Below are 25,355 nucleotides of genomic sequence, written 5' to 3'. Positions count from 1 at the left end.
CCTCAGTGAAACTTTTTTATTTTTCAATTTAGTCTCCCTGTACGCTAATGCACTTGATTGAGAGACATTCTTATGTCTTGATCCCATCTCGAATATTAGATTCCTTTGGGCCTGCAAAAAAACCCATCTGCTTTGGCTGGTAATTCATTGTTGGAAGAAAATCTTCGTCCACACAGGAAAAATTTGAGCTTGGGGAGGCAAATAAGGTGAGTGTGACTACAGTTTGTATCTTAGTTCACATATTTTTGCCATGGCAACAACACTTGTGTTTGGGCGTGCATTGTCTTGATGAGAGATTGTATCTTCCTTGCCAAACCTGGCCTTTTTTCATGTATCTTTTGATGGAGTCGGTCAAATAGGTTAGTGTAGAATTGTCCAGTAATTGTTTGACCTGTAGGAAGATAATCTATCAGCAGAATCCCTTTTACATCCCAGAAAACTGAAGCGATCACCTTTCCAGTGGACCTTGGTGCCTTTGCTTTCTTTGATGGTGGTGAATCAACACTTCCACTGCTTTGACTGCTGTTTTGTCTCTGAGGTTTAGTAGTGGACCCAAGTTTCATCTGTGTTCACAAACCGGCACTTGTTTGTTGCTCTTAAAATGGGTCAAACATTGTTTGGAAATTTCCATGCTGATGCAGTTGTGATCCTGCGTCAAGAGTCATGACACTCATGGAGCAGATAATTTTCTCATATCCAATTCTACTGTTAAAAGGTGATATGCCCATTCAGATGACATCCCTATAGCTTTAGTAATTTCTCGCATTTTCAGTCGCCAATCCTCCATGACCATTTCATGCACTTTTGCTATGATTTCTGGGGTGGCAGTGGCACATTTTGGCCGACCACTACGCGGATCATCATCTGAGCTATCTCGACCAAACTCAGACTTGTTTGTCCACTAGGTAAAATTTGAATATGAAGGAGCCGAGTCCCCCAGAGTAGAACACTGAAAGTCCGCATGAATTTCCAACAAGAGCGATGATGCGTTAAATGTTTACTCATAAAGGATTACCATGTGGGCGATTCGTTACACTATTGCTGGCATCGGGGGATGTTTCCAAGAACCTTTCTAACCATCTTCTTCTGTTGTAATGCCCTGCCCCCTCTTTATGTTTTATTGAAGTTTATTACTTATCATGTAAATACAAAATGTCAACAGTCGTAGAATATAAATACGGGGCATGAAAGAGTATGATGCAGTATGCCGTCAAATGTGTAAACTACATACAATGCTGCCTGCCCACTGCAGTGTCCATGCCTCCAAATGTACAAATGGAGCCTGGTAGTTGTGTACATTCTTGCAGCTCTTAATTATTTTTCATGCTAATTTTTAAGCACATATAAGAACAAACAAATAGTGTTTCGTGTACTTTGGATGGTTTTAAGCAAGGTGCACTCATAGAAGAGTAGGAGCTGATTTCCTTTCTTATCAAGGGTGCCAATTGATGTGATTGCGCTGCTCTTAATGATGATCATTTGTTTGTTTGAGCAGTGGTTGGCAGTGGCGGCAGCCTATCGCCAGGGGCACCCGCTCCCCCAGAGAGAGGCTCTTCCTTTGCCATCATGTCGCAGCAGCAAGTGCAGCAGGGTGCGCCCAACAGTAGTGGTGGTGTGCTGAGGAATGCCAATGGTGGTGGTGGTGGTAATGGCCCTGCAACCCCTATGGGAGGACCTGGGCTGTCATTGACTGCTGGAACACCAACAAGCACAAGTAACACCACCGCCAAGAGAGTTTCTTTCCATGACAGCAAGGTGGTCACATTTGATGACAATGCCAACCACCAGGAGAGATCCACTGTCAGAGAAGACCCAAATGTAAGTTTTGATCTTTTTTGAAATGCCCTGAATTGAGCAAACAAGACAAATTGATTTTAAAATCATGACTCCAATTTCTATCTATTGTGTAAAGAAAATATGTACCTTTTTTAATTCCACTTAATGTTTTGATCTTACAATCCAGGTTTAAATACATAGTATTATCATTGGGTACTTTTTAAAACTTTATGTTTCATATGCAGGATACGGCAGTTAAATCCGGACAAATGAAACTTTTGTTCAAAAGCAAATTTATTTAAAAAAAATACAAATGAAATGAAAATCCTTGCACATGAAAGTAGTGGTATCTGTCAAGAGTAACATTACTCAATGTAATTACCCCCTTCAACTACAATGACCGCATTCCAATCTTGTCCTGAATCGATCGCACGCACTTTTTAAAACAGTGCCCTCCATATTCGTGAATGCTGCTACGATAGCTGTGCGTAGAGATGCAACATTAGGGTGCCTTGTCTCATTGATGACTCTCTCGACTACTCTCCAAACACAATAGTCGAGAGGGTTCAAGTCTGGGCTGTTCGGGGGCCAGAACTCCTTTGAGCAGAACATGCCAATATTATCTGGGAGCCAGTTTTGGATTAAATGACTCGTATGCGCTGGTACACCGTCCTGTTGAAAGACATATTGTCTCCCCAAGGCCAAGTTACCATCCACAGTTTCACGACATTCTTCAAAATTTGCAAAATTCCTCTGAAATCAGCTCCTGAGCTCGAATGAGATTGCAAAACCTTCCCCAGACTTCTCTGAAGCATTATACTTAGCCACAATATCGTAAGCAGTGGATCTGGGCTACCAGAAGAATGGAACTGTTTCACGCCCAGCGTGAACACTTACAATAATAGCGGCTCTTCGATTGCACCCCACACTTGTACGTAACACCTCGGCCATTTTGAGGTCATGGCAGTTTACTAGATGCCTATAGCTTTCAAGAACGCCAATCGTGATGTCCAGGGAAACTACGATATGGCGGGAAATTCAAATTGAAATTTGTCCGGAGATAACTGCCACACCCTGTTGTACTCTTCTCTCTTATCTGGCAATTAATGGTGTTCCCTTACCAGGAGATCCACTGGAACTCCATGTTGTTCATATTCCAGGCAGCATAATGAATAATGTGAAGTAATTTAAAGGGCTATTGTAAATGGAAGTACTGTTAGGGTGCTCTGATGGTTAGTGGCAAGCATCCAATCTCTGCTGGATGGCTTTACTATCCAGAAAATATTTTGTTGAATTTAGGTCACTTTTTGACCCTTGTAAAGTTTCATCCATGATCACAGACTGTTACAACATTGGATGGTACAGGTCGTTCGTTATATGATGATATGAAGTGGGGAAAATTGAAAATGCAGCATGTGGTATTTGAAATAAAAAGCTTTTCTTGAATGAATCATGAATGTTTTCCTTCCCAATGTCCTTCTTCTGTTTTCCTTGCACTTGAAGGGTAAAAGAATAGTTAGTGCAAAAATGGCCCTAAAATGCACATATTAGTTTGAATGACATGATTTCAGGCTGGTGCTTCTAGAATTGTTCCATTTCACAAATTTATTATATAAAAACTTGTGAAATTATGTACTTGTGTAATTTAAAGAAAACTATTAACTTTTGTATGCCTGGAAATGTCTAACCCCCTTGAATGACTATATCCAATATCATGGCCTCTCCACTTCCAACCCATCCCACCCCTCCCCTATGGCTGCCTGGAGCCTAAATGTGATTGGTTTGATGAAATGGAACCAATAGCAGGATGAAATTGGTCAAAATCTCAATATATGAGAATCTAAATGAAGTGGATAAAAATATTGATCTAAGTTGACTTTTGAATAACCCTTGTGGCGTGAACTGTTGAAATTTAGCTGGTGTATCCTGGTGTGTAATGACAGATCCCTTCTTCCATTTAACCGACTCACTCCAAGCCACAACCAATGACCACTGTTTTCTGAGAAAGGTCTCATAACTGGAGATGAGTCATGGTTGTACAGCTATGACCCTGAAACAAAAGCCCAGTCTTATCAACTGTCCATTGAGAGGAGATGAAGGGGGGAGGATGTGAAGAGGCTAGCTGATGACAGCCATTCGGATAGAAAGGACTTAGCAGATTGTTTTTACCAGTAGAATAGATGCTGGTATAAGTGTATGAGGTCCCAAGGGCCTTATTTTTCTAGGCGAGCTATTTTTCTCAAAGTGTTACATGGCTGGATCCTCTGCAGACAGACTTTGTATAATACGATTAATGAAAGCAACCAATTCAATTATTCATACAAGTGTAAGTTCTTTTTTGTTCACCCTAGAGAATTATAGATAAACACATTAAAAAACTTAATTGAGCAGTGCATTTCTACACCTTGTGTTCGATCAGGAATGAATCTTTCTTGTAGGGTGCCATTGTCTACCCTCCATTTTGGAAGGCTGTTGCAGGGATAGATGGCATTGAAGACTTCATCATCTCTCTCTCTATGTAGTATGCCGGAACCTTAATTATCCTTTTCTATGTCAACTGTCATTTAATAAGGCCTTAAGGGAATATAGAAAAACATTACTTTGGGTAGATTTTTTTAGTTTTCAACATAATCTCCTTTTAGCGCTATACACTTTTCCCAGTGTGTCTCCAAGTTATTCAAGCCATCCAAAAAGTAGGATTTCAAGAGGTCCTCAAAATAGGCATCTGTGTTGGAAATGACCTCCATGTTTGTTATGACTTGTATTATACCAAGCCATTTTTTTCATGTTTAGAAAAAAAATCACTGGTTGCCAAATCTGTTGAATATAATAATAAATCAAAATTTAATTCCATGATTTTCATTGCTGAAACTGCGCAGTTGTGCACCTGTTGATTGTCCTGATGAAAGGGAATTTTTTTCTTTGCCAAATAAAGACTTTCATTGATTTCCTCTTTCAACTGTTGTAATAACAACACATTGAATCCTCCATGAATCATTTGTCCTTTTTGCTAGTAATTTATGTTGATGATCCCACGAGCATCATAGAAAACTACGGCGAACATCTTGTCGGCCAATTAAACCATCTTTTACTTCCTTGTGGCTGAGTCACCTTGATTTTTCAATCACTCAAAATCCCTATTTATCATGGAAATGATAAATGAAGCGATTGGATGTCATCTACCTCTAAAGTTTCTTTTTAACGAGACACAATCACTGAAATGGGCACCCCACTGGGGTCAGGTGCCTTCATAGCAACCTGAGGAACATATGCTGCACAAGCCACTTTTCATCTTGCTCTTACTTGTTGACCTACCTGGCGTGGGTGTCCCGATTAGAAGCATTTGTCATTGCCACAAATTGTACAACTGGAATGTGCATACCCTTCCTGCAGGTCAAGGGCGTAGCCCATGGGAGGGATAAACAAGGTCATCAATAGAATATCAGAGCCCCTTGCATTTGTTTTCAGTTCATGCATACAGCAAGGCATAATCTCCCTCTCTGTCATTACTGTTTTTTGCATAATACTGTTGTTTAATAGCTGTTGGTAAAGGCACAAAAACATGAAGTGGAGGGAAACTGTGTTATCTCTAAGTTGCTGATATATTTATTTTTTTATCTCAGAGAGAATAAGTGATATCCACTGATTTTTGGTCATTTTCTTATTTGGTAGAATTTCATAAACGAGGCTCAGACAATGTTGGCCACACCGCGGAGTCCAGATGGCTCATTTATGGCCAACACACCTGGAGTGATTGGTGCCCAAGAAGTGTACAGGTAAAAAACCCTTCCTTTTCTCTTCCCTTTGGTGGCTGAGCATGGCATGAGGAATATACTCATGGCTTTAATTTAGTTAAGATTATAATTACATATAAAATATTTGCGGGTTGACCGCATATTACTTGGCATAGTTATTAATAATAACATTTTGCATAATTATTTTTAAAAACAGCTTCCAATCATACATACATTTGCAAAAACGTGCAGCTATCATAGTATAGAATGCATGAAAAGATGAGGAAATGGGATATGAAATTTTTACTCCTATCTTAAGTTTTGAATGCCATTTGTCTGAGCTAATGATGTTGAAGTCTATATAGGCTGTCCAACTAAACAGTTTCTGTGATTAATAATGGCGGATGTATAGATTGATTTATTCACCATTATTAACAATGCATACATAGTTATTTGGGCATGGGTTATTTGGTTTTGAAAATAGGGCATGTTTTACATCTGGGTTTATTGCATGGCATGGGAGTGATTTTGGAACGGGTTGGGGATTTAAGGAGTGGATTGATGGATTTGAGGAGATCGGATAGGTTGGCGGGGCGTTTGAAAGTAACTGATGGACATTTGGGGAAAAGGTTGGCGGTTGCATTATGATTTTTTAGGATAGGGTAGAGGTCTTTTAGGATTGATCGTAGAGTTTCTAAGCCCGGGTATGAGTCCACTTCCACCACTCTATCTATGTTTTTATATATTAGTGCGTCGCCGAAGAGCGTTCCATTTCGAAGATTTTTTATACATCTATATGTATGTATATATGTGTATATATATATATATATATATATATATATATATATATATATATATATATATATATATATATGTGTGTGTGTGTGTATATATGTGTATATATATATATATATACATATATATATACATATATATATACATATATACAATACACAATAACACACAATATGGAAACATAAAAAAGAACACTCACACGTATTTCCTTGATATTTCGACGGAAATAATCCGTCTTCCTCTGAAGATATAGAAGTAATGACTGATATATATATATATATATATACTACCTTGATCAAAAAGTTCCCGGAATAACCACCGTGTGGCGCTCCCATCGTTCCGATTTGAGTTCTGTTTTTTTTGTTAAATTGGTACATCTGTTGTTGATATTCCCTTTAAATCTTAGTGTCATAACTTGACATTTGCAAAAGTTACGGTCGGTTTTCGGTATGTCCATCAGTGCTTCCTGCGATTTTTCCATTACTTCCTCTCGGCTGCTAAAATGCGTTCCCCGTAATGGTTTTTTAACTCGATTGAACAGAAAGAAGTCACAGGGAGCCAAATCAGGTGAATTCGGTGGCTGTTGGATGGTATTTGTTGCATTTTTCGTCAAAAAATTACGAATAATGATAGCACTGTGCGACGGTGCGTTATCATGGTGCAAAATCCACGAGTTTTCTGCCCACATTTCTGGTCTCTTTCGGCGAATTGCTTCACGCAAACGTCTCATAACGCCCAAATAATACTCTTTGTTTACTGTCTGGCCTTCTGGCAAAAATTCATGATGCACTACACCGTTGTAATCCATGAAAACCGTCAGCATTGCCTTCTTTTTTGACTGAAAACGACGTGGTTTTTTTGGTCTCGGCTCATTTGGTGAACGCCATTCACTTGCCTGATGTCTGGATTGCGTGTCGTACTCATAAACCCACGTCTCGTCTGCAGTAATGATCCTTTTGATGAATGTGGGATCGGATTCAGCCTCGCAAATCATGTCTTTTGCGACGTCAACACGGTCTCTTTTTTGCATGAAATTGAGGTCTCTTGGCACCAACTTTGCTGCTACACGACGGAAACCCAAATCATTAACCACAATGTCTTGGGCGGATCCATAGGCAATGTTCAAGTCCTCCGCTATTTCTCTGATGGTTAATTTGCGGTTATTGACCAACATTTCTTTTACTTTATCAATTTTTTCACCGACTTTCGATGTCGATGGTCTGCCACTGCGTTCATCATCTTCGATTGACTCACGACCACTTCTGAACCGCTCGTGCCACTGGTAAACGACCGTTTTTTTTAGAGAATCGTTGCCGAAACACTTTTCCAACATTTCCAACGTCCGTGCGCCACTAAATCCGTTTTTTACGCAAAATTTAATACAAGTTCGTTGTTGCAAATTTAAATCCATTTCTGAAATTGTAAAAAATCGCCAACACACACAGAGATAGATGTACTCTTGGCTACGTAACTTTTGCAAATGTCAAGTTATGACACTAAGATTTAAAGGGAATATCAACAACAGATGTACCAATTTAACAAAAAAAACAGAACTCAAATCGGAACGATGGGAGCGCCACACGGTGGTTATTCCGGGAACTTTTTGATCAAGGTAGTATACCCTTGAAGGAGATTTCAGAATCGGTATTGGTAGATTTTACCTATAAGCTACCTCATTAAATACCCAAGATAAGGTTCAATTCATTGTGATTGAAAGACTTAACAGTTTTTTTTCTATTTATTTAAATTTCAGTAATAATTATGATTTTGCAAGGTCTGTACAAAAATGTGAGATTGGTCTTTGTATGCGCAATCTGCTTTATGGATCACAATCAGTGAGGTGTCACCTTGTAGTGGCATCTGTGAGAAGTAAAACACCACCTTGCTCGTGTCCTTATCTTGGCTTGTCTCCGCATAACAGCAATTCTTGTCTGAGCTTGCATCACATGCTTGCTGTACAAATTCTTATGTCCCTGAGAATGAAGGTGTTGGAGAAGTGGACAACCATTGATGAACAAACGATGCACATGTCAACAATGTTCATGATTTAGGGCATGCAAACTGTAGGTTAACAATCTGAGAGATTTCCAATAAAGTTGACGTTAGTGTTGAGTCATGTTTCAACATCTTGACAGAAATTTTGGGCATGCAGCACGTCACATCCAAATTTTTGCCGCGAGTGTTATTGGATGAAAAGAGGGTAAAATGTCTTGACATCAGCTAGGAGCTGCTCGATCATTCAAATAATGACCAAAACTTCTTGAAAATAAACTTCATAGGCAATGAAACCTGGATTTATGGTTATGTTATAGAAACCAAAACACAGTCTTCACATTGGAAGGGGCCATCTTCCCCACGAGTCAAAAACACTTGGATGTCACGATGAAAAGTGATGTTTCTTTGATTGGGAAGGTATTATTCATTAACATTGTGTCTCCAAAGGGCAAAAAGTAAATGGGCTGCATAACATGGAGGTTATGAGAAGGTTAAGACACACCATGTTGTGGAAGAGAACTTAAATGTGGGAAAACAGAGTCTTGTTGGTCTTTCATCATGACAATGCCCCAGCACACACATCATTGATTGTTGCAGCATTTGTCCAAAAACAGCACCCCGGTGATCCAGCAGCCACCCTACCCTCCGGATCTTGCTGAAGTGGGCTTTCCCATTTTCTAAGTTGAAATCCATCTTGAAAGGATGCCAATTTGAAACTATTGAAGACATCTAACATAATTGGTCTGTAGTCCTGACTTATGGGCTGACTTTCCCTTTTTTGCTATAGGAACTAATACTAATCTTAAGAAGTCCTCTGGCCCAATTTTTCTTTCATAGCAGCTACAAATTAGTCCATAAAAACTCTTCTTCTCCCTTTTTCCTGAACCTTAAAGTAGTTGCTCAGGAATGTTATCTATCCCCATGGCCTTACTTCAATCTCTTAATTCTCTTAATCTCGAGTCCCTTAATGTCGTTTCCATCTCAAAATCAATTAGGCCTAGACCTAAGCTATCTTCCTCTATGTCATGTTCTCTTTCTATGTCTAACCTTGCTGGCATAATGTATTTACCATACAGTTATTCTGTGTATTTTGTCTGCGTATCTTGAATCTTTTATGGGACAAAAAATATATTTTTGGACATACTTTGAATGTTTTCAATGATTTTACTTCAATATTTCCTGGCAGGGTTTTAACGTTAACAGTTCCTGAAGTCTCTTTTGAGGTATTTGATATCCATTTTTTTTATGCTCCCATTATTCCTAAATAGTACAGAGCTACCTCTCCTCACACATGATTTCCCTTCCCATCCAGGGGGCCCGGGTTCAAATCCTGGTGGTGTTGACTATTTTTCAGTGGTATCTCGGTCCCTACTTGAGGTGCTTTGTGGAGGGCACTTTGAGTGAGTATGCCCTCCGTCAGATGGAGCATTAAGCTGTGGACCCCTTGGTGCCTTTCATGAAGAGTAGGCTAATAATGCCAATGCTAGGTTTCTCTCCAGCCTTCATCCTTTCCTGTCCATCCCCTATGGTGCAAATGACCTCAGCTGTCAATCGCCCAACCCCTACATACTACTACTACATGATTTTGTCTACAGCTTGTTGACATCTTTGTCAATCCAGTCAATGCTTCTACTTTCTATTTTCTAAACTCTCTTCCCTGTTTGATGTTTATGAATCGGATGCTACACTTCATAATTGCTAAATTATGGTGTGCGTTTATATCTACTTATGGGAAACTGTGTGAATAATCATGCTCTTCCAATATCTATGCCTAACTCTAATACAGTCTAACTGATACCTTCCTAATTCCCCGGATATTTTCCATGTGTGCCAATGTCTTTTGTGGTTTATATACCACACAATCATTATCGTTAACCCACTTCTTCTGTCGAACACAATTGCTCCCACCACACAGTCATTCCTTGTTCCTAAAATGTTTTCCCCTGCCTCTTTACCATGCCTTCCTATGACTACCGATGCATTCAAATCCCCCATCACTTTTAAATGTTTGCCTGCAGAAACACACCCTATTATATCCCCTCCCCACGCCTGTAAAAATCTTTCCCTTTCACTGCGAACGATTCATCAAGCCATTTTTCCACATCTTCGTACAAGCCAAAGGGTGCTCAACAAGTGCGTGACCCATCCATGCAAACAAGTAGTTATTGGAAGGGGAGCTAAGTATGGCGAGTAAGCCGCATGAGGTAGAACTAACTTCCCAGCTGAGTGCTTCCAATGTGTCACGAACCAGTTTTGCCATATGTGATGGAGATGTGTAATGAAAAATGATATTGTTTTGCCTCTTTTGGTATTCTGGTCTTTTTTCAAGCCCCTTTAATGGGAAGGACGGCTCAAGACACACTCAGGAAATCACGCTGCAATGGGGAGAGCGTCCATAGACACACCATTTTAAATGATTTTTTTCCTCCTTGGGAAATGCATCTAGAGGTGCAGTTTTTTGTAACTACGGTTTGAATGCTTCTGCCATCTAGTGCAATTGTTTTGAGCTTGATGATGTTAGCAGAAGATGCAAAGGCATTATTTAAGTTTGTAAAAGTTCTTTTATCTTTTCAAAACATAGGAACACTTTACGGTACTTTTTCTTTCACTTACCATCGTTCACTTTTCTAAGGGAGGTGGATTTAGTTTTGGTGTGAATGAGGGCGGTTCAATAAGTACCAATGTTAAAAATGAAGAAACCATTTTTTCAAAAACATTTTTTTTTTATTTTTCAACATAGTCCCCTTTTAGAAAGATACACTTCTCTCAACATTCCGGCCATTATTTAACCCCTCCAAAACATAGGATTTGTCGAACTCTCCAAAAACACCTCTGTCTCAGTGATAACTTCCTCGTATGGGCTAAATTTTTTTCCTGCAAGCCATTTCTTTATGTTAAGGAATAAGAAAAAGTTGCAGGGAGGGTGAATATAGGGGGTGCGGCAACAATTCATAACGTAGTTCAGGCAGTTTGGTGGCGACAACTCTTGATGAATGTGCTGGTGCGTTGTCATGGTGAAACAGCAGCTTTTTCTTCGCCAAATCCGGCCGTATTTCCTTCAATATTTTGTCAAAGCCGTCCAATAACTCACTCTAGTATTTCCCAGTGATCGTTCTTCCTTTTTTCTAAAAAATCCATGAGTATGGCGCCATTTGCATACCAAAAAAACCGTCGCCATGACCTTTCCTTCTGATCGAACCATCTTCGCCTTCTTTGGAGCAGATTCACCGGGAGAAATCCATTGTTTTGATTGTTGCTTAGTTTCTGGTGTGTAATGATGAATCCAGGTTTCATCAACAGTGATAACTCGACGCAAAAACACCTTCGGATCTTGCTTAAATTGCTGCAAACGCTGCTTCGAAGTTGACAGCCAGATCAGCTTGTTGTCCACCGTGAGCAATCGCGGCACCCGTCGGGCCGACAATTTTTTCATCGCCAACTTATCATGTAAAATATAAATTGCCGTTCCAGTCGACACACCCACGGCCTCTGCTACTTTGCGCACTTTCGTTTGTCGATCAGCGAGAATCATGGCGTGGACTTTTTGAATGATTTCCTCGGTAAACACGTCTGTCGGGCATCCTGGTCGCTCCTCATCAAAAACAGATGTTCGCCCACGTTTAAATTCGTTGAACCAATATCTAACTGTGGTCATAGATGACGAAGTGTCCCCATAAATAGCATCCAACTTTGCTTATATCTCCTCGCATTTCTTCCCATCCAAAAACAAAAAGCAAATTATCGAACGATACTGCTCTTTTTCCATCTTGGCGAAAATCACGAAACACATCTCACTCGAATCAAACTAACCTTTAAATCAGTCTGCAATTTGTTTCACCATCATTTGATAGATGGCAGCACACGATGATAACATAAACTTCCATCAGGAATGCCCTTCGTCATCAAACACGGGTACTTTTTGAACCATCCTCGTATTATTAGTGGATGACTTGTGTTTTTTTGGCATTCCTTTGCAGTTCTTTTGAGCAAATATTTAGGGATATACTTAGGACAGTTAATTTTTCCTTTAATTCCTTTCTTCTTTTGAGTGTAAATTAGGTTCTAGTTGTGCTTCTCGTGTTTTTTAGCTATATCATTCTGTGTTTTGTTTCTTGTCGTGAAGTAGATTGGTATGTGTTGCCCATTACTAGGGGTTTATATTACTTTATGATAACCTGGACTTCATTCATCTACCCCTGGATGTGTTCTTCATTCTCTGCCGCAGCCATCGCACTTCCCGTCAGTGTGTAGTTTTTGAGTTTAGGAAACCGCCTTTTAGTCATTGAGTGACTTTTTCCTATAATTGTGTGTTTTTTATTCTTTCATAGAATTTTGTTGGGTGCATAGGTAATAATTTTTAGTCCACAGGTAAAGTTATCTATAAAATGGCTAAGAGAGCATCTGCACTGCCCAAAGTTTTTATAAATAAAATGATGGGGCTTACTGAAGAAGAGAAAAGTGTTGGTGAAAGCAGCTGGGTATCAGGGGAGGAACCCCCTGATGTGTCCGCGGGAACGATTGCTGGCACCAATGGGAGAACGGCAGGGTTTCCTCGCAGATTACAAGAATTACAGGAGATTTCTGAGAGCAAAACAGAGTGAAGTGGAGAATGGCGATACCATGCAATCACATTCCAGCATTTGGGTTGAAAGAGGAACTCCCAAGTTCTAGTTTCACGGCTGGATTTGAGGCTGGTGCAAAAGGTGATCTGGTTTAGAAAACGGAGTCAGAGGAGATGTTTTTAACATTTTATCAATGATGATATACAGGGTGGAGCCACAAAACTTCCTTTTTTGAAAGTGTTTTGCATTTGAAAAACTACATGGCGCAGCAAACAAATTTATGTGCAGAGTAAAAAATATGTTGGCCGACCCCGGTGGCGGCGGGGTAACGTCCTCGTCTGCCATTCCAAGGGTCGCGGTTTCGATTCCTACCTGGGTGAGTTTCCCTCCATCTAGGGCTTGGGTGTTTGTAAATGTGACCATTGTTATCGTTGTTAATAGTTCGATGTAAAGGCCAAAATGTGCTGTTTTCGGACTAATACTGAATAAATAAATAAACAAATAAATAAATAAATAAATAAACAAAAAACTTGGCAGGAGAAAAGAAAAGAAGAAGCCACAATAGAGACTGGGTTGATACCAGCAGGGAGAAAATGAAGCTGCTGCAGGGCATCATTACACATGAGCCCACTATTAGCAGGCATTTTACCCGCAACCAGTACTTGGCAACCTACATTTTTCATGGAATGATGGTTGAGGAAGGGTTTTTTTTTGCTCTTGAGGTTTCTGCATTTTGCAGACAATGAATCGTTTAGTGACACTGGACCAGTATCCCAGTTGTTCAAAATAAAGCCGTTGTTCCATCATTGTATCAGAACATTTTTGGAGAGCTTACATTCCCAATAGAGATATTTCTATTGGTGGAAGTTTATTACTTTGGAAAGGTCGTCTAGGGTGGAAGGTATACATTTCAAAAAGGTCACGTTTTGTCACTCAATCATCCAAACTTTGGGAAGCAAAGGCAAGATAAGTTTGGAATAATATGAACAGGGGAAGATACGGAACACATAAATTTGGTGGTAGGAGTTGATGTGCAACACTACCACCACAAAATAGTTCATGCATTCTCCTCGCTATCTGTAAGTGTTAGCAAAACCTTCATGGGATTTGCTAACACTAACAACAAACAGTTGCTGGAAAAAGATAATCTGTTAGGTCTAGACAAGTATTACAGCAGTCCTGAGCTGTATCAATTTCTGAATACGATGGAAACTGATGCACTAGGAACTCTTTAATGTCAAACCTGAAGGTGAAACGTTCCATCTTGAGAAACAAATTGATGGCTTTTACGTGGAAGGTCAAGGGGGGTGTTAATGTACTGAGCAGCATTCATGATGCTAGCACAAAGACTTTACGACACAGGAAGAGGAATGCAATGGAGAAAAAGAAGGTAGTTGTGGACTAAAATAACCTCCTTTGAAGGAGTTAATCTATCAGACCAGGGTATGGTTACGTACAGTACAGCGAGGAAGAGGATGAAGAAATATTATCAGAAGATATTCCGCCACGCTCTTGATCTATGCCCTTTCAATTCTAACGTTATGTATAGAAAGCATGGAGGGAAGGACAATCACTTGAATTTTCATTTGGCGGTTATTCAACAAATATGGAGGAGCTATTTCCAAAGTGGCAAGAAAAATTTCAAAATTAGACCTTCCACTACTATTGTCAGGTAGACATTTCTGAATTTACTGACTGCACCTAGAAAACATCCACACAAGAGACGTGACAAACAAGAGGGAAACAATACACCGCTGAAATGAGTGCAACGCTTCACTCTGTGCAGCTCCGTCCTTCCACATGTACCACACACGAGTGCAGTGCTAGGTGAGACTCGAAAATGTGTATGAAGCGTTACTACAATCAATGGTGTTCAATAATGAAAAAATAGTCACATAAGTAAGGAACAATTTTTATTCAATTCAGAGCATGAAAAAAATCTCTAAATTAGCAAATTTTTATTGAAAATAATTGTGTCAATAATGAAACAGTAAAAAAATTATTTTTTCACATTTTAACTCAATAACAAGTCAATAACATAATAATCCACCAAAAGTAAAGTGTACCTTACTGTAATCCGCAGAGTAAAAGCCCCCACCAGGTGTGTGACTATCTGTACCCATTGAATGAGTAAAGGTGCTGCTTGAGTTTGAAATATATTGAAATACTCTATCTCCTTGTGCATGTATATATTTATTTATCTATTAATTAATAGGATATTGAGATTATAAAACTTTTGGCAGTGGTGCTAAATTACCATAGCTGTTATTATTATTACTTTTTATTTGCCCATAGATCACAATACAAAAATACCAGGTGGGTGTGTATGTACATGATATAAGGCACGTCAAAGAGGAGCAAAGACACAGGCTCAGTTAAGATACATAAAAGAAATGATGCTCATAGTTACATAAATGTTTGTTACAAACCCATGAACATTGGCCGTTACATGCACATGCAATATCAAATTCAGAAAAATCATTGATCATTAACATGAATCAGACCATGACCAGTGCTAGAAACTAAAAGTATGAACTTACTGGTTGGGAATATTGTTGAGATATTCGTCAACCGAGTAGAGCATATTGCACTGTAGATATATTTTTAATTTATGCCTGAGTGCAGCAGTTCCCTTTGTATCCTTGATACTTTTGGGTAGTTTGTTATATAATCTGATGCCTATTTCTTTGGGTCCTAATTTCAATGCTTTAGTTCTTATATTCCCATAATGGAAGTCATTCCTTCCTCTGGTGTAATGATGATGATAGGCAGAGTTAAGAGAATAGTTGCCAATGTTATTTTTATATATCGAATTAAAAACATAATGTAGATGCACGGGAGTGGTAGCAAATTTAATTCACAGAAAATAGGCCTTGATGGAACATTGTGAGGTTTCCTGGTGATGGCTCTAATAGCTTTCTTTTGCATTTTGAAGATGGTTTGAGAAATAGCAGCTGATCCCCATAATATTATACTGTAGGTTATATTTGAATAAATTTACCCATAGTACAAATTGAGTAGTACAGTTTTACTTGTACTTTCATACAGGCATCTTAATAAATAGCAAGTTGAACTCAGCTTGTGTTGAAGGGCTTTTACATGAGTATCCCTAGAAATATTTGCACATAGAGAAATACCTAGAAATTTACATTCTGTCACATGCTCAATTGATTGGTCATTGATTTTTACCAGCAGATCATCTGACACGTTCTTATTGCATGTAAAGTATAGTATTTTACTTGTTGACGCATCCCTAAAATAAAACTACTCTTAATACTTCAAATAATTATTGTTATGTCAATTGCTATGAGCATATGCTATAATTGTTATGTTAAAAGTATTCAACAATCGTGTGCCCAATAACATTTTAAAAACACCCAAACCAATTTCAAAACATTGTTCCTTTGCAATTGACTCTTTCAATTCTTGTGCACCCATTTGTTGCATATTAAATTGTTATGGACTTAAAGTTTAAAACCTTTTCCTAATACCTGAAATTTAAATACCTAAGGACTTAACTTTTAAGACATCAGTGATTTTAATCACATTTTACTTCATTTTATTGCCTGAGGCAAGTGAATATTTCATTCTAAATTTATGCTAGCAACTGGCTTTGGTTTGATAACATTAGTTTTTTGTAGTAAGAAATTATAAATTATATAATATTAGTATTAGATATGATTGTAGATGGTAGAGGAGCATTTTGAGGTTTGGGCAAATCACTGCAAAACGTGGCATTCACTCATAGAGGCAACGGCTTTGGGAATATTCTTCCTGCCTTCCTTTGGTATAGGGAGAAGACATGTACACCATGTTGCCAAATATAACTATGGAAAGTTTCTCGCATAGGGCAAAGGAGCCACCAACTTTGCTCTCACCTGCTGTTAAACTTTTTTACTTATAGTCTGCCTTAGGAAATTTTCCAGACAAATGCTTGATGATATTGATGGCTGTTGTGTTTGGCTGAACTTGACCAACACGGAGATAAGTTTGCCGAATGACTCCCATATTGTTGCGCCCTTTACTTGACTTTGTGCTAATTTCAAACACTTTTCCATTTCCACTTATTTTTCTGAAACTGTATTTTCCGTAAACCTTCCTTGTCAGTAACAGGGGTATCAGTGCATTCTCCTGAGATGAACTCGGATTGTTTTTAGGTGACAGGTTTTCTTTGACGGAAGAAATGGAGACTGGGGCTTCAGGGTATACATAGTATATTGTGTTCCTTTAGCTAGAGACAGAATTTTCATGCATGTAGTGTGATTGAGTTTTACCCAAAGACTTCACAACATTAACATTAGCAAAAGAGAGAGCTTTTGTTAACAATTTTTATCCAATATTATTCCATTATAAAATCTCAAAATTAGAAAATTTTTGTTAAAAATAATTGTTTGAATAATCAAACGGATAGTAAAAAAATAATTTTTTAACACAATAAACATAAAAAATGTAAGAAATATAGGCTAGGTTAAACACTTTTGTATTAATCATCTTATTTCTCCATCCTCATTCGCATTCCAAACTTCTGGATAATTTAAAATTTTGGATTTTGTTGTTTTGAAACTACATGTAATTAAATTTCTTCTTTCCTATTTGACTTTTCAGTAATGAGCGAGATAATTAGAAATCTTAAGTTTTACTATTGATCTTTGATTGATTACAAAACTAAATTTTTAATTATATATAACGGTTTTCCCAATAAAGAATGATCATATATTTTTAGTCAAATATTTTACTGCATGAAGATTCAAAAGGAATTGGCTTGTTAAATAAAAAGGAAAAACAATTTAAAATGTGCATATTTGTAGAGTTTATGTATTAAGGTATAATATCCTCAAGAAATCTTTAAACACTTGCCTTTAGATTTCAATCCCAACAAAATATCCAATACCCAAGTAATTTACCATACCTTGATTATTTTATCATGGCCAAGAACCCTGACTTTCGAAACACTAATTAATCACTTGGCAATAAGCCGTAAAAAAACCAAGCAAACTGTTAAAAATGAGCTTCAATATGCACGAAACAATATGAAATTACTCGATATGGCCAAATTTGAAAACAGCCTCTCCAGCTCTTAGTTCTATAGGTAGTGTATACTTTTACTCCTTGGTGTTAATTTTCCATAAGCATGCATAAAAAGAAACTTGCATAATTCACTATCTCAACAATTAAATTAGTCTTCCGGCCAGATTTTTTCCTCATAGATAGTACAATAGACTACTAATTAAACTCAATAGAATAGGAATTAGAGGAAGTCCTTTAAACTGGTTGAAGTCCTTTATTCATAATCGCACTCAAAAAGTAGTGTTATCAGTTGATGGGTCAAAATATTCATCCGAAGCATACCAAGTTAACAAAGGTGTTCCACAAGGCTCAACCCTTGGGCCACTCCTCTTTCTGATTTACATCAATGACCTACCTAACTGCTTACCAAATAATGATGGAATAATACCAGTGTTGTACGCTGACGACACTAATATAATAATATCAACACAAACATATCCCAGCCTTGTGGAAAAAGCTAAGTCTGTCACACTTGCTATAAACAAGTGGTGTACAGACAACCTTCTAGACTTAAATGTAAATAAAAGTAAAATAGTAAACTTTACACACAATAAGAACATATCAGATGATCTGCTGGTAAAAATCAATGACCTATCAATTGAGCGTGTGACAGAATGCAAATTTCTAGGTATTTCTCTATGTGCAAATATTTCTTGGGATACTCATGTAAAAGCCCTCCAACACAAGCTCAGTTCAACTTGCTACTTATTAAGACACCTGTATGAAACTACAAGTAAAACTGTACTACTCAATTTGTACTATGGGGAAATTTACTCAAATATAACCTACAGTATAATATTATGGGGATCAGCTGCTATTTCTCAAACCATCTTTAAAATGCAAAAGAAAGCTATTAGAATCATCGCCAGGAAACCTTACAATGCTCCATCAAGGCCTATTTTCCATGAATTAAATTTGCTACCACTCCCATGCATCTACATTATGTTTTTAATTCTATATATAAAAAATAACATCGGCAACTATTCTCTTAACTCTGCCTATCATCATCATTACACCAGAGGCAGGAATGACTTCCATTATGGGAATATAAGAACTAAAGCATTGAAATTAGGACCCAATGAAATGGGCATCAGATTATTTAACAAACTACCCAAAAGTATCAAGGATACACAGGGAACTGCCGTATTCAGGCATAAACTAAAAAGATATCTACAACGCAATATGTTTTACTCGGTTGATGAATATCTTAACAATATTCCCGACCAGTAAGTTCATACTTTTAGTTTCTAGCAATGGTAATGGTCTGATTCATGTTTGTGATCAATGATTTTTCTGAATTTGATATTGTATGTGCATGTTACAGCCGATGTTCATGGGTTTGTACCAAACACTTATGTAACTATGAGCATCTATTCTTTTATGTATCTTAACTGAGCCTGTGTCTTTGCTCCTCATTGACGTGCCTTATATCATGTACATACTTCACCCACCTGGTATTTTTGTATTGTGATCTCTGGGCAAATAAAAAGTAATAATAAATAATAATACAAATCAATCCATATAGACTCTTCCTCCCACATTTTCCTAAACATTTCAGCAGTTCCTCAGGACTGTTGTCAATCCCCACGGCCTTATTTGATTTGATGATTGTAATAAGGATAAATAATAATTTACATTTCCATGTCATCAGATCCTCTGGATGATACTCTGGTCATGAAACAAACAGATTATTATGTGGAAACAAATATAATTACTAAACCTTATTAGAAGTATGGATGCTTAAAATTTTTGTTTCTCATTGTTCGTTCGTGAAAGAATACAGGTGGAAAGAAATTCACCAAGTAGTGATTGTTTTAATACTGTCTTAGTTGGTTTGTTACAACCATGGAGAGTGTGTTTGCTATCTATTACAAGCAGTTATTTAGCCAAGGTTTTCTTTTTCTTCTTTTAGGGACCCAAGAACAAGGCGTTTGGCCGAGCAACAGAAGCTTATGGTGAACAGGACTGGACCTTTGCCAGAGAAGCTGTCATTTAAGGAGAAAATGAAGATGTTTGCAATGGAAACAGGGGAGGATGGCACACCAAAGGATAAGGTGAAGATATCAAGGGCCCAGAGGGACATAGAAGGGCCCATCCCTCCAAATGGGTACAGCCCAAACTGAATTTCAGGAGAGACCATCTTTGTTGAGTGATCTCCTGTAGTTCATTAGTTTGAAATAACATAATGGTACCGCAGTTAAGGCTCCCATGGATATGCAGCTGATGAAATGAGATATTTTGAATGAAGCTTTCATTCCATCAGAAGTGTCCAATTTTGTAAATTAAATCACATAACATAGTGAATGAATGCTAAAACAGTTTATGGAAATATGTGATAAAAATTTTTAAAATGTTAATTGTAGATTATCTTGAAGTCTTAAAAATATATTTTTAAACAGACAAGTTGTTAAAATTAATAAAAAACAATTGTGATCTACCTAAAACTTATGAAAAAGATGGTGGCTCTCAAATGCTAAATACTATCAATACATATAAGGAGTTAGCAATGTCAGACAGTGGAAAGAAGAATTTATAGCTTTTTTAGGATGCAGTTTTAATAACTATGTCCTTATATAATTAGATGTCTAAGTCTTGTTGAAAATAAGGTGTGCATTGATGTGATTCTAGTTTATATGTTTTCCCTAATTGTTAATTATCCAGATAGGTAAATTTTATCATTCAAAGGTAGGCACTGTTGAAAATTTGAATGTAAAGAACATGATTAATTGATCTTAAAGTATTGTTTATTGCTAAAAGTAGGGTGATTTAACTGTTTGACTTGATTTAATGGTATTTTACAGTTGAATATTCTTGGGAGTTTTTATGGCTTTTCTTGATTGACATTTATACTGCTTTTGATGGTTGTCATATTAAATACTCTTAATACATCTAATAGCATGGACAGGACTCAGGGGGCAATAGATAAGGATCGTTAATTGTGATTAGATAGGTTATGCATCATTATGTATCACAAACTGCACCAACATAAGGTGTGCATATATATTTCTAAATACACATACATTTATAGGTATAATGAATACACACACACACACACACACACGTGTGTGTGTATTCATTCCATATGTGTATATATACAAGTGTGTATATATATATATACACACACACACACACATGCATATTCACACACACACGCATATATATATACATACATACATACATACATATATATATATATATATATATATATATATATATATATATATATACATATATATATATATACATACATACATACATACATATATATATATATATATATATATATATATATATATATATATATATGCATGTATATGTATATATATATACATGTATATGTATATGTATCTTCCTATTTATACAGCCATGGTGTGTGTCCTTGTGTGTGGGTGTACACATAATCACTACTTTACTTGAACAGAGGCACCAAAAACTTTGTGGATAGAATCTGATGAAACGTGAAGGTGGCGGATATGTTTTGGGAGAGGAGAGCCCTTTTTGTGAGAGCAGAAGATATCATGGATATCTTGATGAGCTTATCCATGAGCTTGATAATATTCTTTCTTCAAATTATTTGGCCTCTGGTAGTTAAGTTTTATTATTTTTACTTGCTTATTATAATGGAAACCGTACATTGCTACATTTTTGAGAAATAATTGTCGTTGGTGGAATATCTTCAAATGAGGCAAGAATTGAATGTTTATCAAGAATGTTCAAGTTAATTCCTTTTATTTAAACCTGGAAATGTTTCAGATTGATGTTATGAAATTGCATAGGTATATGAAATATGCTATTGGAATTAGCGACTCAGATTGTTACTAAGAAAACAAAGACATAGATCTGTTTGTCAAACCTCCCAGCTGGAACTCTGTCATAACCCAATAAGATTGTAAATAACTTGGCCAAACATTATTTATAAAGTGACTTTTCGTATATTCTTTGGCCTTCATATGGCATTAATTTTTATTGGCTTACTGAGTATCATTTGATTAGAAATAATTCTAAAATATTCTGCCTAGTATTTGTAATTTGTGGATATGTAAATGGAAGTGAACAGTATTGAACAGATTGCATGAAAATAACTTGGATAGTTATTTTTCTCATTTTATCTGAAACCTTTAGTTAATCTCCTAATTTAGTGCACAATGAATCAAAATGTAGATCACTAAAATATCCAATTGTTTTTATAAGATATTTACATTGTAAATATATTGACCTGTACCTATGTAAAGTTTTAAGAATATTGTGTTGTATAGTCATTGGCATTAGAGTTCATTTGGTTACTTTAATGTGTTTAATCTTTGTTGTTGTCTTTAAAGCATCATGGCTTTGATAATATATATTTTGTAACATGAAATGTAAGGCAACATGGAAATATATACTGCAATAAATCATACTTGTTCATTAGATATTGTTAGCTCACCATATGTGTAATTATCCTATTTTTCAAGAATTTTATGAAAAATCTTTTTTATTGCATCATTATCATATTAAATTTTACTGAAATTGTAATTAACAATTAATTTATTAATTATTTCGGGTATTAATTTTATAAGGCATTGATTTATTTTGTATTTGTACTCTCTATTTTCAATAATATGGCAGAAGTGTGTGTCTGACCGGAGATAATCATTGAAGTGCATTGGAATTGAATAATTGATGAATTATGAAGATTGAAGGTTTTTAATCCCTTTTCTTTATTTGAGAAAATGCGGACTGAAATGTAAATAACATTGAGTCATTAAGGTGGCATTCAAATAGCTTATGTGGTATAGTGTATTAAGGGTCATGACCTTTCTTTTATTATTGGGAGATATTTTATGGTAAGTTTACTCTGAATGCTCTTAACTCTGTAACATCATTGCTTTATTCTTGATTTTGAAGATGAATAGGTGGTGGAATCCAACTTGTATAAGTTATTTTATTAAGTTGTTTGCATTGATCAAGGGACGAGTAAAAATTCTGTATTCTTCTGAATCTGAATCGAGTGATTTGGGTTTAGAGACATGAGATTTATCTAGTGATGAAACTAAAGAAATATCTGACTCTCTAAGGTTCAGCAACCAAGCATACTTCCCTACTAGGAGACGCATGATATAGAGCTGTTAGTTTAGGAAAATGACTGCTCAAGTCCACTTGCCATAAGTTGTTCTTTTCTGATGATATGTAGGAATATATATTAAAAGAAACTAACAAATATGCTGAATATATATCATAAATCTGGACCCTAGAAAGGAAGCAGGTACCTCCTGTCAAATTTGGTTACGACTTACCATTGGAGAAATGAATAAATTCATAGGTATTTTACTAATCATTGGTGTTGCTCCTATTCATTAAATTCTTCTGTATTTTTCAAATGACCCAATGTACATGAACACCCTAGAAAAAAATTTCATTCTTTAGAATTGCTTTCTAGCCGTTCTAAGATATTGGCACTTTTGTGTTAATAATCAAGCACAATGTGAAGAATGTTTGCATGAGATTAGCTCCATTCTTAATAAAATAAATGAGAATTTTCATAAACCTGGGAAAGCAGTGGTAATTGATGAAAGCATGGTTCTATTGCATGGGCATCTGATATTTTACCAATATATCCTGGGCAAATATGGAGTCAAAATTTTTGGGCTTTGACCACCCAAGGCCTCCATTTACTCTGGTAAAAGAGAGAATTCATCAGAAAAGGGACGTGCTCATGACATAGTAATAAGCCTAATGAATGGATTCATTCAGTCAAGTAATTTCTTGACTGAAATGTTGACAACTGTTTATAATGATAATGCTCTGAAGAAAACATCCGTTTTCAAATGCATCAAGCATTTTAAAGATGGCCCACAAGACGCCACAGATGATGCAAGGCCGGGACGACCTTCAACCACCTGTTTTGACCACAAGATTGATCATGTGCGGTCCCTTGTCCTTTGAAAAACTGTCCGAATGATAGCTGAATTTAGGAAAATCAACAGTACACACTACTATGAGCAAACATGCACCTGCACATTCAGTATGGATTATTCGCCAGTCTCTGACAAAAAATTCAATCACCTTCCTCATCCTTGATCATCCTCCTTTTTTGCCAGATCTTGCCCCCTGCGCCTTTTTCCTATTCCCAAAAATGCAAAAATGTGATAAGGACACATATCACTGGGAAGATGCGGGCACAATAAAGCAAGAATATCAAGTAAATTTCATCAAAATACACAAATAATATTTTTGCGGTTTGTGCCGTTTGATGTGTAGACCCAATGAAGTACCTAGGCATTATCCTCACTCATGACCTCTCCTGGGTTAAACACATACAGGGAATATGTGGACAAGCTTACAAAAAATTAGGATTTATTAGAAGAGTACTGGGTAAATGTGATGAAAAGGTCAAAGAGAAATGTTACCTGCCGTTGGTTAGACCTCATTTAGAATATGCTGCAGGCATGAATGGGATCCTCCTGAAGTTGGATTAATTGCCGAATAGGATCACATGCAGCATATAGGAGCTAGGTTTGTAAAATAAACTTAGAAGCATATTCAAAATATTAGAGCAGCTAGGCTGGGAATCATTCCCTGAGCAACAGTTAAATTACAGATTAAAGCTCTTGCATAAATTGGAAGGTCTCTTAAGCAGTGATGTTGAAAATCTATTATTATCCCCATCGTACTACGGTAGGAGAGATGATGTCAATGAAATCAGAGATGTCAATGAAATCAGAGAGAAACTTAGTGGTATTCCTTCATTATGAGGGTAAAAAGAAAATTAACATTTACACAATAAAGATTTAATATTTCATGACCATGGTTTTCATGCTGCACACCATCATCAGGTAATGCACATAAACATTTTTCACCTTATATAGTGTGGCTCCAAGAGAGGATTAAGGGAGGGGACAGAAAAAAATACAAAAATCAGAGAGATCAAGTGTACGACAGATATATATTAAAGATGTTATTTTTTCCATGAATGATAAGGAGAGGATCAGAATAATACTGTCTGATTGCCGTAAGGTCATAATTAGTCTAATGTTTATTCACCCCCTGCCACACACCATACCCATGGCTTACAGGGTGCTAAAATAAGTGAAATAGATAGATAAATAAATAATTGCTGCACCCCATTGAAATTTGGGTATAATTAAAGTTTATTTTTCATGTTGATTTGTGAAGTTTTATTTTGATATTATTCTGTAAAAAATACACGAAGGCATACATTTTTCAAGAAAAATTATTGAGAAATGAGTATAAAAAATAACAAATTTTGAAGTGAAAAAATCTTAGATTAAAGAATTTCTCTGTTATTCCAGCTGGTTCCTTGTACCATCCACTTAAATATATAGGGGAATTTAAAATAGATCAACTAGAATGAACTCCCTGCAGATTTTAGCATAAATTATGGTTCCTCGATGGCTCCAGTTGTAAGGTCATCAGCCCAACAAGTTGA

At 36.7% G+C, this 25,355-nt stretch overlaps 1 protein-coding gene across 4 annotated transcripts in view; it reads left to right on the top strand.

Annotated features, from left to right (window-relative positions):
* The window catches only part of LOC139687257 (afadin-like), a 266,733-nt gene extending 245,645 nt beyond the window's left edge, over positions 1–21,088 (top strand). For all 4 annotated transcript variants that reach the window (XM_071584395.1, XM_071584394.1, XM_071584393.1 and 1 more), the window contains 3 exons: positions 1,496–1,818; positions 5,449–5,552; positions 19,842–21,088. In XM_071584395.1, coding sequence (XP_071440496.1) covers positions 1,496–1,818; positions 5,449–5,552; positions 19,842–20,052 — 638 coding nt within the window. In that variant the 3' untranslated portion in view covers positions 20,053–21,088. The remainder of the gene's footprint in view (positions 1–1,495; positions 1,819–5,448; positions 5,553–19,841) is intronic.
* The last annotated feature ends 4,267 nt before the right edge of the window (positions 21,089–25,355 follow it).

This window comes from Hetaerina americana, unplaced genomic scaffold (genome assembly GCF_022747635.1).
Source record: "Hetaerina americana unplaced genomic scaffold, ioHetAmer1.1.p SCAF_187, whole genome shotgun sequence".
Lineage (NCBI taxonomy): Eukaryota > Metazoa > Arthropoda > Insecta > Odonata > Calopterygidae > Hetaerina > Hetaerina americana.
Note: the sequence above shows the minus strand (reverse complement) of the source record. Positions and strands in the feature narration are given on the sequence as shown.